Raw genomic sequence first — 19,069 nt, 5'->3', positions numbered from 1 at the left:
GCAACTCCATACAGCAAATCAAGATGAACTACCTGTTTTTTTCACTTTTTGGTGTAAGGAAGATTTTGTACAGGATGTTGATTCGATGATAGACACTATAGAATACCTATAGAAGGATCCAGGAGAAAGCTGTCTTTTGGATTTTTTTTCCAAACTGTAGATGTGACCACTTTAGTAAAGTCTTTTGTGCTACACATTTATAATATTCTCCAGAACAAAAAGAAAAAAATGAGGGAGAAACATTTTCAAACTTAACTCGTGCTGCGACTTTGTGGAGTTGTCGTTCTCTTTCTATTAGGAAAACATCTCTGAATAAGAAACTTTCTACTTTCCCTTAAAAGGTCCCTCAATATGCAAGAATATACAATAAACCTTCTTCTTTTTCTTAGTCTGTACAAATTGTTCAGACCAACAAGGATTAGAATGAGGAAGGATATACATGCCAAAAAGAGATGCAACTTGTCCATACAATTTTCTATAACGCCAACCATAGAATTCCTATGCATATGGCAAGCCAAAGGGTAGTCCTCTGACAACTTGCAAAGTGAGAGTCACGATATCTGCTGAGTATTTCGAGGATGGGTAGAGGGTCGCGAGTTGCTGCATGTGCTCGGCCCTATTTTAGCTCAAGCAAGTAGAAGAAGATCCATTCTGGGAATGAGGCTACTCGATTCTGGTATTCATCATCTTTCAAAAGATGCGATTTGTTGCAATCTCCTTAATATAACTTGTAAAAGAGGGTATTGAATAACTCAACTGCTTGTGGCCGAACCAAAACTTTATGCACCAACTACGACTTTCCTTGGAACAAGTGATACACGATCCAGGTAAGCGTTAGAGAGACAAACCAAAAACCGATGACAAGCCAAAGCTGATGCTTTGACAAAAATCAGAAATGAAGAGCAGAAGAACCTCATCATCAGTATTGGACTTTTTCTTGCAGAACCTAAGACCTTGAAGAGAATCAGTTTAAGCCGTCGATCCCTGAGGGTTAACTTGTAATCATAGTCTGGTGAGAACACTGCCGAAGACGATCCCATCTTTACAGTGGTTGCACCCGTTAGCTGCACTCGGGAGCTAATTACATTACTTCCAAGTGTTTCAAATATCCACTGGGACAGTATATCAGCAGCAATTCTGCAAAGATGTTGACGAAAGAATTCTGCCTCCCTGGAAATAAATGCTCTAACTAATGAAGCTCCATCCTACAACAAGAAATGGATATCAAGTTGCAAACCAAAATGTAGATATCGATCAGTTTTTCCATGTCTAAATTAGAGAATAAGGCCACCATAATTTTTCACCTCCAAATGTTCGCGAAAAACATTTTTGTAAAGACACCAAACACATATAATGAGAAGGAATTTTCCGTTGAACTTCAATTTTACATTTCTGAATTTACATACTTAATAAACCATATGACTCAATGCAAGACTCTACTTCCAACCACCACCCACCCTGCCTCAGGATCCCATTTAAGGCCAACAGTTTGCCAAGCTTTGATTCTTTTAAAAGCAAAGGGTTGTCATATTTAAGGTAACAGTAAAAGAATATCAGGGCAAGGCAATATATCAGGCAAAGGCACTCACTGCTGTCATCAGCAATCTTCTCAGTACAATACCATCTTTAGATGGTAGTATTCTCAACACCAAGTCTGCAACATCAAATACACCAGCAGCTCTATCAGAAGAATAAGCAAGAGATGCTTGAGGATTTGGTGCCACGATAGAGTTCAGATAAGCAAGAGATGCTTGAGGATTTGGTGCCATGGTAGCGTTTATCCCTTTCCTGGAAAGAGTTAGCAGTCAACATCCACAAGGTACTAGGAGGAAAAGCTTCTAATAACCGTCACATCTGAAAGAGAAGCTAAAAGATGCACCAAATGCAGTAGCCAACTGGCCCATCAAGTCTAATTCTTTCAGATTTCTTCGTTGCATAGAGAATGTATAATATTTGAAACAGAATGCTGTCAGGAAATATGCATTACTCCTAATATTGCTTTAGGAGATGTAAAAGTTCACAGAAACTAATTTGCAAATAGTCCACTGTGTCACATTCCTCAGGCTTCTTAAAAATATTGCCAATACCATAGCTGGCATTCCTCATCAGAGGAATAAAGGAGAAAACCGAGATGATTCATTTCCTGCCCTTCCCTCCTTTTCCTGACTAAAAATTTTCACCACTCAAACACACAATAGATCTCTCAAGTCTCAAGCACGCAAAGTGCCTTTCACCACTGGATACATGAAAGAACAGTTTTTAGATCCTTTCAAGAAGCAGTCAAAGAAGAAACAGAAACCAAGCACTGTAATCTCATGTAAAGCAAGATATGAAAAACTCAGAAAGCAAATTAGAAAGATATGATCAAAGATAAGTGAGAAGTTCAGGCAGCAAGAAAAGCAGTTTGGGACTCCTGTATCCATTGAAAATTACGTCTTTCTTCCTTTTTGCAGAAGTATAGAGGCTAAGCAACAGATACAATAGATAAATATAGCAGAAGAGGATGTCAAGAAAGAAGCATAAAGAATACACTAAGGGGTCGTTTGGTAGAGTGTATAAGAATAATGCGGAATAAGGTGTATTAGTAATGCATGGGTTAGTAATGCAAGCATTAGTTATGCAGATATTATTTCTTATCTATTGTTTGGTGTGGTGTATTAAAATTATAATGCATTGCATAATTTTTAAGAAAAATAATTGTTTACAAAAATGCCCTCCATATTCTCTAACTTTAAGGGACTTTAAGGATAATTTTGTCTTTAACTATACTAATGCATGTATTAATGGCCTTGGTATTACTAATGCCAGGTTTTCTATGCATTACTTATACATAGGATAATACCAAGTATGATGTTTAGTTATACACAAGTTAAAAAAATGTACCAAATAAGGTATTAGTAATGCATAGAGCTAATGCTTGCATTATTTTTTCTAATACATCCTACCAAACGACCCCTAAGAAACAACACAAGCATTCATTTAAAATTTACTGATCGAAAAACCAAAAAGAAAAAGGGTATAATGGAAAAAGGACTATGTCATGGTACCTAGTCGCTGCCACTCTCAGGAAAAGAGCTAGCTTCTGCCATTGAAATTCTTTCTTTCTGTTTAATACCACCTGAATAGGGAACAGAAACATAACATTGAAGAAAAAGGTGATACAGAAGTCTAAAAGTCATCTTTTTGTTAACAGTATCAGTAAATAAGCAAATTTTGTATAGCAGAACAAGGAGAAGCTTTTTTAAAGGTAAAGTAAGCATGAGGAGGGTTCCAAAAGAAAAATCAAGAAAAAGTGTATAAGGTGAGGGTTGTGAGAATGCACGGGAGAAAATATTATTGATTAATTAATGACAATGATACAATGAGCCCTATATATATACTCCATCCGTTTCAATTTATGTGAACCTATTTCCTTTTTGGTCCGTACCAAAAAGAATGACCTCTTTCCTTATTTGGAAACAATTTACCTTTATGCAATGATTTATATCCACACAAAATATATGTGCCTCATTTTACACCACAAGTTCAAAAGTCTTCTCTCTTTTCTTAAACTCCGTGCCCAGTCAAATGGGTTCACATAAATTGAAACGGAGGGAATATAATACATGTCCTACTCCTAATACATATGGGATTAGGGTTATTTACTACTATTTAACTATCAAACTAACATTCCCCCTCAAACTGGTGTATATAAATCATATGTACCGAGCTTGTTACATATATAACTAATACGATGACCAGTGAGGGACTTGGTGAAAATATCAGCAAGCTGATCATTCGACTTCACAAATTTTGTAGCAATATCTCCCGAGAGTATCTTTTCTCTAACAAAGTGACAATCAATCTCGGTGTGTTTAGTTCTCTCATGGAACACTGGACTTGACGCAATATGAAGAGCAACTTGATTATCACACACAAGTCTCATCTGACTAATCTCACCATGTTTCAACTCCTTGAGCAACTGTTTGATCCAAATTAGCTCACATGTGGCCATAGCCATTGCTCGATATTCTGCCTCTGCACTAGACCGAGCAACCACATTCTGTTTCTTGCTCTTCCAAGACACCAAATTTCCCCCTACTAAGACACAATATCCAGACGTATAACGTCTATCAGAAGGTGATCCTGCCCAATCAGCATCTGAGTATCCAACGATCTGTTCATGGCCTCGATCCTCAAATAATAAGCCTTTGCCTGGAGCTGATTTTATATACCGAAGAATGCGGACAACTGCATCTCAATGACTATCACAGGGAGAATCCATAAACTGACTCACAACACTCACAGGAAAGGAAATGTCAGGTCTAGTCACTGTGAGGTAATTTAATTTACCAACCAACAGCCTATATCTTGTTGGATCACTAAGAGGATCCCCCTGTCCCGGCAGAAGTTCAGAATTCGGATCCATCGGAGTGTCAACAGGTCTACAACCTGTCATTCCTGTCTCCTCAAGAATATGTAAGGCATACTTCCGTTGTGAGATCACAATACCTGAGCTAGACTGAGCGACCTCAATATCTAGAAAATACTTTAATCTGCCCAGATCCTTAGTTTGAAAGTGCTGAAAGAGATGTTGCTTCAACTTACTAATACTATCCTGATCATTGCCAGTAATAACAATATCGTCAACATAAACGACCAGATAAATACAGAGATTTGAAGCAGAATGTCGATAAAATACAGAGTGATCAACTTCACTACGAGTCATGCCAAACTCCTGAATAACTGTGTTGAACTTACCAAACCAGGCTCGAAGAGACTGCTTTAGACCATAGAGGGACCGGCGCAACCGACATACAAGGCCACTAGACTCCCCCTGAGCAACAAAACCAGGTGGCTGCTCCATATAAACCTCATCCTCAAGGTCACCGTGAAGAAAAGCATTCTTAATGTCCAACTGATAGAGAGGCCAATGGCGAACAGCAGCCATGGATAGAAAAAGGCGGACTGATGCAATTTTAGCCACGGGAGAGAAAGTATCACTGTAATCGAGTCCAAATATCTGAGTATACCCTTTGGCAACAAAACGAGCCTTAAGTCTATCAGCCTGGCCATCTGGACCAACTTTGACTGCATACACCCAATGACAACCAACGGTCAATTTGCCCGAAGGAAGAGGAAGAGGCTCCCAAGTACCACTCGTATGTAAAGCAGACAGCTCGTCAATCATAGCCTATTGCCATCCGGGATGAGACAGCGCTTCACCTGTAGACATAGGGATGGAAACAGAGGACAAATATGACACAAATGCACAATGGGATGATGACAGACGATGGTAACTTAAGCTGACATAATGAGGATTAGGATTAAGTGTGGACCGTATACCTTTTCGTAGTGCAATCGGTTGATTAAGAGGAGACAAGTCCGCAGTATTAGCAGGGTCAGGTGCAGGACGTGAATTAGCTGGGCCTGATGCTGGGTGCGGACGACAATGATAAGTCAGGAGTGGTGGAGCTGTAGAAAGTTAAACTGGACTAGGTGGTGGCACTGTAGCTATAGTTGGTGGAACTGGACTAGGTGGTGGCACTGGACTCGATGATGGCACTGAACTAGGTGGTGGCACTGGACTCGGTGGTGGCACTGGAGCTATAGCTGGTGGAGCTGTAACTGGAACTATAGGTGGTGGAGCTATGGAGGAAGATGAATGGGAGATAGGGACTGAATCTCCAAAAGAAGGAACTGGTAGCACCTCAGAAATATCTAAGTGATTAACTGCACCTGTGAAGTATGATTGGGTTTCAAAGAAGGTAACATCAGCAGACATAAGAAATCGCGGAAGGTCAGGAGAATAACATCGATATCCCTTTTGCGTTCTCGAGTAACCCAGAAATATGCACTTAAGAGCACGAGGAGCTAACTTATCTTTTCCTGGAGCAAGGTCATGAACAAAGCACGTACTCCCAACGACACGGGGTGGAAGAGAAAACAAAGGTAAGTGGGGAAACAGGACAGAGAATGGAACTTGATTTTGGATAGCTGAAGATGGCATACGATTAATAAGATAACAAGATGTAAGAACTGCATCCCCCCAAAAACGCAACGGAACATGAGATTGTATGAATAGGGTACGAGCAGTTTCAATAAGATGTCTATTCTTTCTTTCAGCTACCCCATTTTGTTGGGATGTGTACGGACAAGATGTTTGATGAACAATCCCATGGGAGTTCATAAACTGCTGAAATAGGGAAGACAAATACTCTAGGGCATTATCACTACGAAATGTGCGGATAGAAAACCCAAATTGATTTTGAATTTCAGCGTGGAAGGTCTGGAAAATTAAAAAACAACTCAAATCGATTTTTCATCAAAAATATCCAAGTTTACCTGAAATAATCATCAATGAAACTGACAAAGTAGCGGAATCACAAGGTAGAACTAACCCGACTAGGACCCTAAACATCAGAATGGACTAAAGTAAAAGGTGACTCTGCTCGATTATCAAGACGCCGCGGGAAATGGGAGCGGGTATGCTTACCGAGCTGACATGACTCACACTCTAAAGTGGACAAGTGAGATAAGCCAGGTACCATTTTCTGAAGTTTTGACAAACTGGGATGTCCTAACCGTTTATCTAATAAATTTGGTGGATCAGTAACGGGACAAGTTATTGGAGGAAGACAAGATGTGAGTCATGTGATTTTGCAAGGATAAGGTAATAAAGTCCATCTGATTCACGTCTGGTACCAATGATCCGCCCTGTACTGTGTTCCTGTATAAAAACAAGGTCATCAAGAAATAAAACAGCAGATTTAAGTGATTTGGCTAAGTGACTAACAACTATGAGATTAAAAGGACTACTAGGAACATAAAGAATTGAGTATAAAGGTAAGGAAGGAAGTGAACTTGCTTGACCTATTGCAGCTGCCATGGCTTGAGACCCATTGGCCATTGTGATTGTTGGAAGAGATTGGGAATATGAAATACTAGTGAAAAGAGATTTGTTACCAGAAATATGATCAGATGCACCTGAATCAATGACCCAAGACTCAGAAGTTGAAGATTGGGAGACACAAGTCACACTACTATCTGTTTGAACAACGGAAGCTATCCCTAAAAATGTCTGTTTACTGTAGCTTTGTACTAAAGGAACTCAATATAATCTGGTAAAGAAACCATCTAGATTGGATCCAATGCATTGGATCCAACGGATTGTGAGTTAAAGGCTTCTGATACGAATGCCATTATATATTGTGCCGGAAAAAAAGCAGAATTTTTCAAGGAATTATTGTTCTCGCCGGAAAACTTACTGTTCACGCCGGAAAAATCTCAAAGTGCTCGGAATAAAAAAAAAAAGTATGGGTAGGCTCGGAATTGTTGTGCGACCAGGCTGTCCTGAAGAAGCTCGGCCAAAAAATGGCCGGATGAAGCCTCACGCGCCGGCGCGTGACGACGGAGACTCGCCGGAAAATATTTTCCGGCGGAGCGTGAGGGCGCGTGGGAGGTGGTCTGCCGGAGAAGTTTTTACGGGTTGGTCGCCGGAAGCTGATCTACTTCGTGGTGGTGTTGGTTTTTGCACAACACCGATGAAAATTGGTTTTTTCAAGAAAACAGCCCTAAAAGGTCGTCGTAATTGAAGCACGACGACTGTTTTGGTTGGGTTTTCTTTCTCGGATGTTTTCTCACTGCCGCTCCGATACCATGTGAGAATGCACGGGAGAAAATATTATTGATTAATTAATGACAATGATACAATGAGCCCTATATATATATATAATACATGTCCTACTCCTAATACATATGGGATTAGGGTTATTTATTACTATTTAACTATCAAACTAACAAGGGTAACCTTCGATCCACTTCACTGTAAAAGATATTGACTATCATGCCTGAGTTTTTCTAAAGTTTATTTTTCCCCAATGAGATGTGAGATTATTAAGTCAAAACATTATTTCCTTCACAAGCCAACTACCAGATAAAACGGTAAACAGAATAAGCTCAGTGAACACCATTTTAAATATGATGTTTAATATGTCAAGGGACAACCAGTAAGGTCAATTACAGTATGACTAGAGACCGAATGTATAAGGCGGTAAAATACCGAATGCAGAATTTTTCTCGTAGCAGCAGAATTATCAGAGAGAAGCTTCCAAACAACATATGGAAATGCAGCGTCGAAAGTTTTGAAACATGGATCTCCAGCCACCGCCAATCCTGAGAAGATGAGTGGATGTTACAGATATACAGTTATATTGGAACACAATAAGTATAATGTTAAAAATTCAATCCCACAAGGAACCCGCTCTAAGAGCAATTTTTGAGACAAAACGAAGAACTGGTTGTACCTTCAAAACACACGCACATTCAGATTGGAAGAGGGAGAAAAATCATTAATGGTGAATTTTTGCATTTTTATTTTTGATAGGCAAAGGTTCACTTCATTAACGTTCACACACCAAGGATAGCAACCACGTTATACATCATCTACAGCATTTCTTCTCTATACAATGCTACAATTGTTGAATTTTTTGATACCCATGAATGGTATTTTTTCCTAAAAGAAACTCTTCTTAAGTGGACTGGAAATAAGAACTCTCTCTTTTGATCTTCTCAGCTCTATTGGGTTGGGACCAGCACAAGGATAATTCTAGTAAATGGAAAGGTCACTCAGATGGGATTTTCTCTGTTAGGTCTTGCTATAGATTATTGACTTCTTGCAACACTAACTCTTGGCTTTGGAGGATGACTTGGTAAAACAAAGCACCTTTGAAGTTTTCTTCCATTTCTTGGCTGGTGACAGAGGATGTAAGATAACTTCATGTGAAAAATACCCTGAAGAGCTATGTCATCACTTTTTTTTCCCTTTTGCACTGTAAGATCAATTATCAGATCTGGAGCATATTCACTGCAATCTTTGTCATGAAATGGACAATACCACAGTATATTCTGGATTGTTTACACAGTTGAAACAGAGTTGGACTCAACAAGATTTGGAATACCATACCTTCGGTCATTTGGTGGACAATTTGGACAGAAAGAAACAACAGTTTTTTTAAGGCAAACAGAGGAATATACAGAACATGAAGCACAGATGTATCTTTTTGCTAGTTTTTTGGTGCAACCTAGTCTATGTAAATAACATAGATTTCCTTAGATATAATCTGGAAATTGCACAATATGTAGCTTTTATGCACTGTCTTACTTTTGCTCGTACTATCATAAAATTTACCTTTACTTCTCCAAGGAAAAAAAAAAAGGCAACCACGTTATACATCAGAATTACAACAGAAGCTAAATTATAGGTTCCATGGAAAGATAGGAAATTAGGGGCTGCTGCAAGTTGTAGGTTTAGGTTGGGTTTAGGTTAGTTTTAACCTTTTGTAGGTTGTTTTATTGGGATTCGGGTAGTATTTACATTAGCAAATTTTTCAACTTAAAATGGCACCATTTCAAAATGCTATGCAGGGATTACCTACTTATAGGGCATTTTTTGTCTTTAGATATGTTTATCTAGGTATTGTTAATTACACACATGCTTACTCCATATTCAACCCCTCAAAAAAAAAACATTAACTTCCGTAAGTTATAATGGTACACTAGTGCAGAGTTCAATACCGGAAACCAAATAATGCATATGCAATATTTTATGATTGAAATCAAACATTGCATTAGCTATATAAAGATTATATTAGTAATACAGGGCTTTATGTTGCTATCTAGTTATGCTAAATTTTATGCCGAGATTTTTATCTCCTTATACAGCCAAGCAAATGACCCATTTAATTAACACCCCCTTGGTTTCATATGGTTATCAGTTTTAGTCAAGATCAAATGAAGCATAGATCTTTTTGCTGTTTTGATTCTAACTAAATTCTTACCTTACTTATCAAAAAGAAAAAGGGGAGTTGTAAGAAATATGAGCTTGGCATGCTTATCTACCTTCTAATGACGCAAGAGAACGAAGCAGGAGGGTGAAGTATGGTGGCATGCGGAAATGATACTTGAATGCTACAGACACTATTTTACTCAAAACCTGCAAACACACATCATAATAATCAGCCATATAACAATATGAAGGTAAGAAGCAGAGGTGTACATAGTGCTTCTTCACTCTTATAACACTATTTGACTTTGATTATATTAAGCCTGTGCTGAAATCAAATGAAATGTTCAGCGAATTCAGGAAGGAACAAATGACATTAATGTATACCTATGATCTTACAGAGCATACAAACAGCTGCATTTAAGTTGTGACTAAAAATATTTGTAAAGAAAAGAATTCCACTGACTGTTACGGGGAAGGATGAGTTTTCTAATTCACCAGCTATGAAAGCATTTAAGTACATAAGTATGTGCGACCAATAATCTCCACCATTGATATCTTAAAATGTCGCACAGCACATTCGGTACAAGGATTTGGTTCTAGATAAGGTCAGAAAAGAGTTACCCAGTACTTGTTATGATTTTTTTAAGCACTCTTGTTAAGGCCAAAATCAGGGTAAGTGCTTCTAAACCAAGGAAGAGGAAGCCAGTAGTATCAAGGGATTGTCATATTAGATATTAGGTGGCATATTCTCTCGCATATAACCTTCTCTCATGTTTTTCCTGATCCCTTCTTCTTCCTTTCTTAGCACAAAAACGATCACTCTACTTCACTTTTCCCTGTCCTAGCCATCCTTACAGAAATGAGGTTTTAGTTCCATAATGATCTATGGCACTAGCATATTTCGTGGTAACAAAAATGTTACTCTGATATCTTCTCTCCCCAACATGCCGCCCCAAATAAATTCTTTGTCATGCTGATGCCACCTTACCTTCAGTGTGTCTATTTTTCTAGCCTTGTCCTACCTCCAATTGAACCAGTTTCCCTCTCCACAACCGCCATGGCAATTTTTTAACTTTTTTCTGCTATCTTCATTTTCAGATATTTTCCGTTCCCCCATTCTTTGTAATTTCTTTTCTTTACATTCTATTTTTAGATATTTTTATCTCCGTTTCGTTTTGAATCACTAAGTTATTTTTTATTTTTCATTTTGCTGAATTCGCATGCCTAATATAACTATTGGCTTTATAATTAAGAAAAACCGATGTTTATAACTAATTTTTAATAGGTACTCCCTCCGTTCCAATTTATGTGAACCTGTTTGACTGGACATAGAGTTTAAGAAAAAATGAAGACTTTTGAAATTTATGGTCCTAAACAACTCAAAAAGGGGTCCACAATATTTGTGTGGTTATAAAAGCTTCTCACTAAGGGTAGAATTGAGAATTCAAGTTAAATTGTTTCCAAATTTAGAAAGGGGTCATTCTTTTTGGAACAGACCAAAAAGGAAATAGGTTCACATAAACTGGAACGGAGGGAGTACATATTATTGATGTCAAAAAGAACAGCACTAAGAAAGTGCTGTCATTACATCCAAAAAAGGAATGGAAAAAAAAAAATAAAGGAACCCCTCCACTGTCAATACAAAAGCTTCTATAAGCTGTAACAAAAGTTCATCACTAACCAATTCCATTTTACAGCAAAAGGTTAGCACCATAATGCAATCAGATTTAACTTTAACAATAGAGCTCTCTTGTCCTCAAAACATCTTCTATTTCTCTTTCCATATACACCATACTGTATACAGGCAGCTATGGTATCCCAAGTCTTCTTCAGGTTCTTGGATAGCCCTTTTCTGTTCCAGGCTTCCAGCATGAAAGATGTTCAGCAGCTCTTTTTCCATAGCCCACTTTGATCCCAAAATTTAAGGCACATCTGCCAAATCTGTGTAGATATAGAGCAATGTAGGAAAAGATGGTTAACTGATTCTGCCTCTATTCCGCACATGTAGCATCTATTGACTAGTTGTATCCCTCTCCTTTGTAGATTGTCTTTAGTCAACCATGCTTCTTCCTTGACCAACCACATAAAACACACGACTTTAATCGATGCCTTAATTTTCAAAATCCTCATCCATGGGCCAAAAGTAAGCTGATTAGCATCTTGTAGCATGAACTGACTGTGAGTGAACCATTGTCCTGCCCTCTCCAGATTAACTGATCAGCATTGTTGTCAAAACCAGAAAATGAAGATAAAAGATTGAAACTTTTGTAATATTTCTAACTTCCCAGTCATTAGGATTTCTTCTAGAGAGAATGTTCCAACTATTACCCTCCCTGATTAGTGCTAAAGTAAGTTTGGTATCTCAAGCTAGAGATATTTTTCTTCCATGGCCACCTCTTATTGCAGTAGTCCTGAGAAAATGATAGCCAAAGAGCTCCAATGTTTCTCCAAACACTCAATGAGGTGGGGACCCATCTTTGAAATCCATTCAATCATTTGACATACTTCACAGTGACGACCTTTCTCCATGAAGTATTGTTTTCATCATTAAATCTCCAACACCATTTCATCAAAAGACTCCTATTTTGCATTTTTAGATTCTTGTACCCAAACCTCCTCCTTTTTGTGTGGTGACAGAGCTCTATTTGACTAAGTTAAAGGTTTTACAATCTCTATTCCGTTGCCAGAGGAAGTCTCTTCTCAAACTTGTCCATTCTCTTTTCTACTTTAATAGGCATTGGAAAACAAAGACGTAACATATGCCGGCATTGCGTCCAATACACTATTAACTAGAATCAAGCGTCCCCCAAGAGAAAAATATTGTTTCTTCCAATTGGATAGTCTCTTTTCATATTTTTCAATCACATCTTGCCATATAGAATCAGCTTTGTGTTTTGCCCTAAAGGCAATCCTAGATATACTGTTGGGAGACTTTCTGTGTGAAGGCAAAGAATAGCTGCCAGGTTGTGCAATTGTACTATTGAATTGACTGCATTTAGCCTGCTTTTTGCCCAACTGACATGATGCCCTGCAAATAGCCTCAAGACATTAAAGATCAATCTCAGATACCTTAGTTGTCTCACTTCTTGTTCGTCAAAATTGAGTGTATCCTCAGCATATAGAAGATGTGTTGGAGAGATCACTTTGCTGTTCTCTACTCATCATAAAGCCCTTGATCCAGCCTTAATTTACTGCAAAAATCATCATTCCACCGAGTCCTTCCATCACCAACAGGAATTGGATTGGAGATTAGGTCTCCTTGCCTCAACCCTCTTTGCGAAGAAAAGAATCCTTGTGTGGTGCCATTAATAGGAATAGAGAGTCGAACTGTAGTGATGCAATGCTAAATCCAATTTTTGCTACTTCTGTCAAAGCCCAAATCTACAAGAACATTGAGAAGGAAGCCCCAATTAACATGATCATATGCCTTTGCAATATCAAGTTTGCACATTATGCCTGGTTTCCTATCCCTCATTCTAGAGCGAAGACGGTCATTTGCAATTAAAGCTGCATCCATAATTTGCCTCCCTTTCAAGAAAGTCATCTGTATGTTGGAAATCAGCTTTGGCATAACTCTCACTCTAATTTTTTTGTGAGCAACTTAGTAAAAATCTTGCAGAAACTTCCAATAACCCAATAGGCCTAAGGTCCTTCACTTCCCTGGCTGCTTTTTTCTTAAGAATCAAAGCTATGTAGCATCAGAACTCTTCTCAAATCTCTCCCGTTGTTCGGAGTAGTCAATAGCTTTCATAAAGTCTTCTTTTACACTTCTGGAAGAAGCCCATTGTTCACTTACAACCAATCCAATTTAAAGGGGTAGCAACTTGGCCTTAGTATGTCCCCTTACCGAAGACCCATTACAATTTATACTGAGAGAATTAAAAAGATTCTTGAAAAAGTTGACTAATTATTACTCTCCCCGTCATATTTTATGTGAAGATGTTTGGCTAGGCACGGAATTTAAGAATTAAAGAAGACTTTTGACATGTAAACCAGATATATACAAAGTACCAAAATAATCCTTTTAAATGAATGGTAGTGAGAGTTTCATGTCTTTTCATTTTTCCTCTCCTAGAAGAATAAACTTTCATATCAATTGGGTCCCAACAAATCATGTCATTAAGTGTAAAACAGGGATGCTAAACAGTTTCCAAAAAGAGAAAGGTGGCATTCTTTTTGTGAGACTAACAAGGAAAGTGTCGCATAAAGTGGGACATAGGGAGTATAAGCTAAAGAACATGGTTAGTGGAAATGCAATGGAAATGCTATAAATGGACCAGCTTGGTTTGGATTATTTCACCTCATTGACTTAGGTTTTCGTTTTGTTTCTGGTCTAATCAGCTCATTAATCACAATAAGTGTTCAGATATCACAAGGAAAAGACAAATTTTGGAGCTATTACTTCCAAAAGAAAACTGATTATAAACAATACACATAATTACTACTCTATATACTCAGAAACAATTTTCAAAAAACAAGCCAACTAGGCTCTGTGCACTGCTACCATCCACTTAACATGAGAAAGCAACACAAGTACTACAGCTGATAAATTTATAATCCTTACCCGACTAAACTTGATGTCAGGAATTTCACCCTTAAATTCAACTTCCCCTAAAGCAACTTCCAAATCCTGGTTAATTTTTTCGAAAAAGAAGGTGATGTTAGTAGCCTATAGAGCTGATATCCATTTGAGCTTAAAGCAGTTGGCTTTAAAGATATGCATCGGATACTTTTATGCACCAGAACACCACAAGATTGAAAAGTAAAAAATGATGTGCTAAGATATGTAGATAATACCATGGTGACAAGGCGTAAATTAGTCCCTGGCGTAACAACATCCATTTCAGTTAGATCAAGCACAAGAGATCCCCAATCACCATTTACAATGTGCACAATGGATGCAAGCATAGCATACTGATGCTTCCTTTTCATCCGACAAAGCAAGCCAAAATCAAGAAACCTACAACAAGGGAGAGTTCGATGGGAGCAATAAGTACAACATTCCAACTTCTTTGCGTCTAATAGAAAATTGATTATTCAGCAGAAACTATAAAGATACCCTATTTGTGCTGATGATGTGTATCTTAAATTTCCAGGATGTGGATCAGCATGTATTAACCCAGTGTCAAGGAGTTGAATTAGTGATGCCTGCACTCCTTTGTTAACCTAGAGCAGTAGTTGATAGAGAAGAATCTATCAGCATGAAAGGATCAACGATATTAGAATGATGCATCTCACATCATGCCATGCAAAAGAAGATAGTTCCTTAACCTTTCAAGATAACTACTCAAGTCTACTTTCCATTTTCTTTTCCAGATTGGTAGAGGAAAATCAGCTGAAAGTGGGTACCTAACATAACCACCTTTGATCGCATTGTTCTTGCCATAATTCATCAATCACAAAGATGTACCATTTTGCTGACTCCTTTCTCTCTATTAATTTCGAATTCCCACAGCTTTATCTAAAGATCGTTAAAGTTCTTGATCTATATAACATGTTGACCTTGAATTAAGCACCTTAGTAAATGCTTAAATAGCTTCACAATAAGGATAATAATGTCTTGTTCTCAGTAAAGTAAAGAATGATTAAACAAAACTAAATGCACCAGATCAAGCAGACGGTGTTTAGCTTCACTTTGGCGCCCCTCTCCATGTGTTGATTGATGAACAACAGAATCCTCGGTGGATATCATCATCAAATCAGTTGGACTCTCACCAACCAACCATTCCATAGTCAAAACTCTCTTTCCACTTAGACCTTGATAAACATTTGGAACACGGATGAAAGAATATCTAGAATGAACTTCCTGCAGTAGATGTTTGACAAGAGATAGTGAAAGACAATAACTAGAGCATATTCTCAGTTATTCATTGAAAAGGAACGAAAAAACAAATGTAGGAAAGAGTCTCATAGCTAGAGCATATTCTCAGTTACTCATTGAAAAGGAAAAGAACATACGTAGAAAAAAGTCTCAGCTATGATTCAGAAGAAAAGGATTGAACTCTCATAAGAAAAAATTGTATGTGAAACCAAGCAATTTAGGTTGGAGCACCATAATTTCATGGCAAAACTGTATGCGCTTGTTGGATAATCACTTCAAATAAACTCCAACTTCAACATGCGCCCAAAATCAACTAAATAAGTAACAAGGAAGCAAGGTCCATGTTAGTATCTTACTTCAGTGCATCAGAATGGCACATTGCTTTTTTTATATGAGGGGCAGATCAATGTCAGACATGCTTGTCTTTGTCACAACAGCAATCACCACACTTGAATAAAGGAAAGTTGAGATATCATCTTAAATTTGAAGGCATTACATCAACCAACAGTGAAAAAAATATGTGAAGCTTATAAATAGCTTATAAATCTTGCAGACAAGACCAAGGACCACAATCGTGGTTTAACATCTAAATCCATCAAAAGCATATGCAATTAGCTAGTAGGACCTTCATTTATGCTTTTACTGCTTTTGATTTTTATCTAACTGACTTCTCCCTGTTTTCTTCTTATTTTTCTTGCTTTTTCCTTCGTTTTTTCACTTCATTTTTTTTTTTTTTGCTTATGGAAGGGAGGAGGAGGTTGTACAAACACCGATCAAATACCTTAAACTCCAAAGCATTTTCAGCTTCCGAGGTGTAATCTAACTCCCCAACCAACCCTTTTCCGAGCTCGTCTGCATATAGACGAAGATCATTTTTCCTTTTGGCTATCTTCCGCACGAGTCCAAGCTGAAGCAATTAATTGCTAGGTTAGTCTTGAATTCAATGATTATACGGGGAAAAAATCTGGCACGGGTAATTTAGACACGAACCGCAACACGAAGAATATATACATCCCGAACTACTACATGGTGCAAGTCTGGTCGCTGAACTTTCACTGCCACACTTGAACCATTGAGTGTACTCCCTTTATACACCTATACCGTATAAAGACAATACTATTAATAAACAATTTTGTGATATGCTTCATATCTTCGATACGTAAAAGAGTGCACAGTGAAATATCCTACAATTCCAAATATCAAAACCATCTACAAAACAGAGATTAAAAAGCCACCTGACCAAATGAAGCTGCAGCAACAGGTTCTTCAGAGATGTAGCTAAAATATGTCGTAACAGGAGAACCCAAATCTTCCTCAATGATCTTCATGGCCACATCCCTGGGGAAAGGTGGAATTTGATCATGGAGCTCAGACAGTGCCTGTAATCACCATTCAAAGCAAAGATGAAAATAGAACACGATCTACCATCTTTATATGTTTCATGTTTACAAAGAACATGGATACAGAACTCTAAGTGGCAGGTGTGGCACTGTATAATCTTGTCGCACAACAATTCTGCTTTTCATGGAAAAACTAATGAGGAAAAAAAAAGCAAACTGTAACAAAGAACCCAACTGACCTAAATATGTAACTTGAAAGCAGGAAGCACTCTGCTCCTGGGGTGGTGGAATTGTGACCCCACAAGCTTTTCATTATTTCGTCAGATTCTAGTTCAAATAGAAATAACATGTAAGCATAGCAGGATTTCTTTTTTATTTTTTTATAACATGGCATAGCTCTGGTTGTGGCACAATAAACAGCAAGAAGAAATAGACCTGCTTGCTCATGTTAAAACAATCTACTTGAATGCACCATTAGGATCAAGGATATATGTTTATTTCTAATCCAGATATTTATGTTGAGAACCAGCTAGCGCTACTGTGGGTCCTCTGTTCAGGTTTCTACTTGGGGAAAAGGTCGGAATTGTCCTTGTACTTCGCAAAAAGGTCTATATTTATCCTCCGTCAGAAGTTGAGGTCAAACCATCAAACATACCCTCACTGTTATACTTTTGGGCCAAAATGCCGTTACTTACTAACGGACAACTATTAAAGTCTAATTAGTTTTTAAATGATTGTCATGTGTCAGCTTAATTTTAACCCGACCATATTAGCCACATTTACCACCACCCCTCCCCTTCATTTTGTTGCCTGTGTACCCACCCCCAAGAGAAGGCAAGCTTTACCCACAGATCAATCAACAGCTCTGCACTTTATGAACCTAGGCGCACTCATTCTTCAAACCCAAATCTCCCTTCTTATCAATTCTCTTAACTTCTTCTTTACTTGCCCAAAATCTCCTCGTTTTTCTCCGAATATCTATATGTACTCTCTCCAGTCTTCACCTACTCTGCAATCTAGAAGTTCTTAGGAGAAAATTGCTCTTAAAATAGTAGAAACAACAATTGACGAGAAGCAAAACCACTAAAATGTTAACATATAGGAACACAGAGAAAGAGATAAAGACCCAGCTTTATGGTTTAAGCATTTAGAATAGATGACCACAGGTAATTTTAAACAATGAAGAATTATGTAGCCATGGCGGAACGAAGAAGACAACAATATAACTAAAGCTACCGCATCTATTTCGCAAGAAATCCAACTTGGCTTAGCATTTTCACACTGATTCGACATGGCTCCTTGAACCCCATTGTTGTTACTGTTCATTTGGGCGTTCATCTCCACTGATTTCGCTCTGTATTCTGTTCCTTTATTCTGATGGAAGTTAGTCACGGTGATGAAGAGGGATTTTTTTTGGGAGAGAGACTGAAAGTGGTGTTGATGAAGGTGGTCTGACTGTAAAAATAGTGGTGAAAGTTCTGGTAGAAGGTAGTAGACCAGCGGTGAAGTAGTGGTTTGTTTTGGTGTGAAGGTGGAGGGGAGTGGAGGAAGCTGGAAAAAAGGGAATAACTAAAATAGAGCAACGTGTCAGCCTCTAGTATTAATCAGCACAATCAGAGATAATTAAGACTCAAACAAAGGCCTGTCAATAAGGGCATTTTTAGCCCAAACGTATACCGGCGAGGGTATGTTTGACCCCAACTTCTAACGGAGGACAAATGTAGACCTTTATGCAAAGTACAAGAGTATTTGACCTTTTCCCTTCTACTTTAGTCCTTGATAAAGAATTGGACCTTGGGCTTAACTCAACCTCAAAAGCTAGCTCATGGGGTGAGGATTGACCAAGCCATATAAAGGAGACCACTTCATTAGAAAACACTTCATCTTGATTTTCTACGCAACTTTCTTTACACCAGAAATGAAACAAAAGTAAACACTTCATCTTGATTTTCTGTAAAGAATTGCTTCTGTCTTCCAAAGTTCTTAAATTTCTCTCCTTCCAGACTGTCCACCATATGCACGCAGGAACCAATCGCCACCATTTCTTCTGTCTCACTATACCCCCATTGTAATTCCAACACTTCAACAGTTCACAAGTGTTAGCTGGCATGCTCCATTTAAGGCCCGCAATATTAAGAAATA

The 19,069-nt window shown here is 38.1% G+C and overlaps 1 protein-coding gene across 3 annotated transcripts in view; it reads right to left on the bottom strand.

The window, feature by feature from the left end:
- Positions 1 to 242: 242 nt before the first annotated feature.
- Positions 243 to 19,069, bottom strand: part of LOC107826645 (uncharacterized) — a 29,656-nt gene continuing 10,829 nt past the window's right edge. For all 3 annotated transcript variants that reach the window (XM_016653645.2, XM_016653644.2, XM_075225176.1), the window contains exons 5-16: positions 16,823 to 16,966; positions 16,578 to 16,682; positions 16,369 to 16,494; positions 15,372 to 15,572; positions 14,826 to 14,932; positions 14,564 to 14,726; positions 14,331 to 14,396; positions 9,880 to 9,973; positions 8,042 to 8,154; positions 3,048 to 3,118; positions 1,590 to 1,788; positions 243 to 1,205 (exon numbers count right to left, since the gene is read on the bottom strand). In XM_016653645.2, coding sequence (XP_016509131.1) covers positions 780 to 1,205; positions 1,590 to 1,788; positions 3,048 to 3,118; positions 8,042 to 8,154; positions 9,880 to 9,973; positions 14,331 to 14,396; positions 14,564 to 14,726; positions 14,826 to 14,932; positions 15,372 to 15,572; positions 16,369 to 16,494; positions 16,578 to 16,682; positions 16,823 to 16,966 — 1,815 coding nt within the window. In that variant the 3' untranslated portion in view covers positions 243 to 779. The remainder of the gene's footprint in view (positions 1,206 to 1,589; positions 1,789 to 3,047; positions 3,119 to 8,041; positions 8,155 to 9,879; positions 9,974 to 14,330; positions 14,397 to 14,563; positions 14,727 to 14,825; positions 14,933 to 15,371; positions 15,573 to 16,368; positions 16,495 to 16,577; positions 16,683 to 16,822; positions 16,967 to 19,069) is intronic.

The sequence above is a fragment of the Nicotiana tabacum genome, chromosome 11 (genome assembly GCF_000715075.1).
Source record: "Nicotiana tabacum cultivar K326 chromosome 11, ASM71507v2, whole genome shotgun sequence".
NCBI lineage: Eukaryota > Viridiplantae > Streptophyta > Magnoliopsida > Solanales > Solanaceae > Nicotiana > Nicotiana tabacum.
This window is presented reverse-complemented; position numbering and strand designations above follow the sequence as displayed.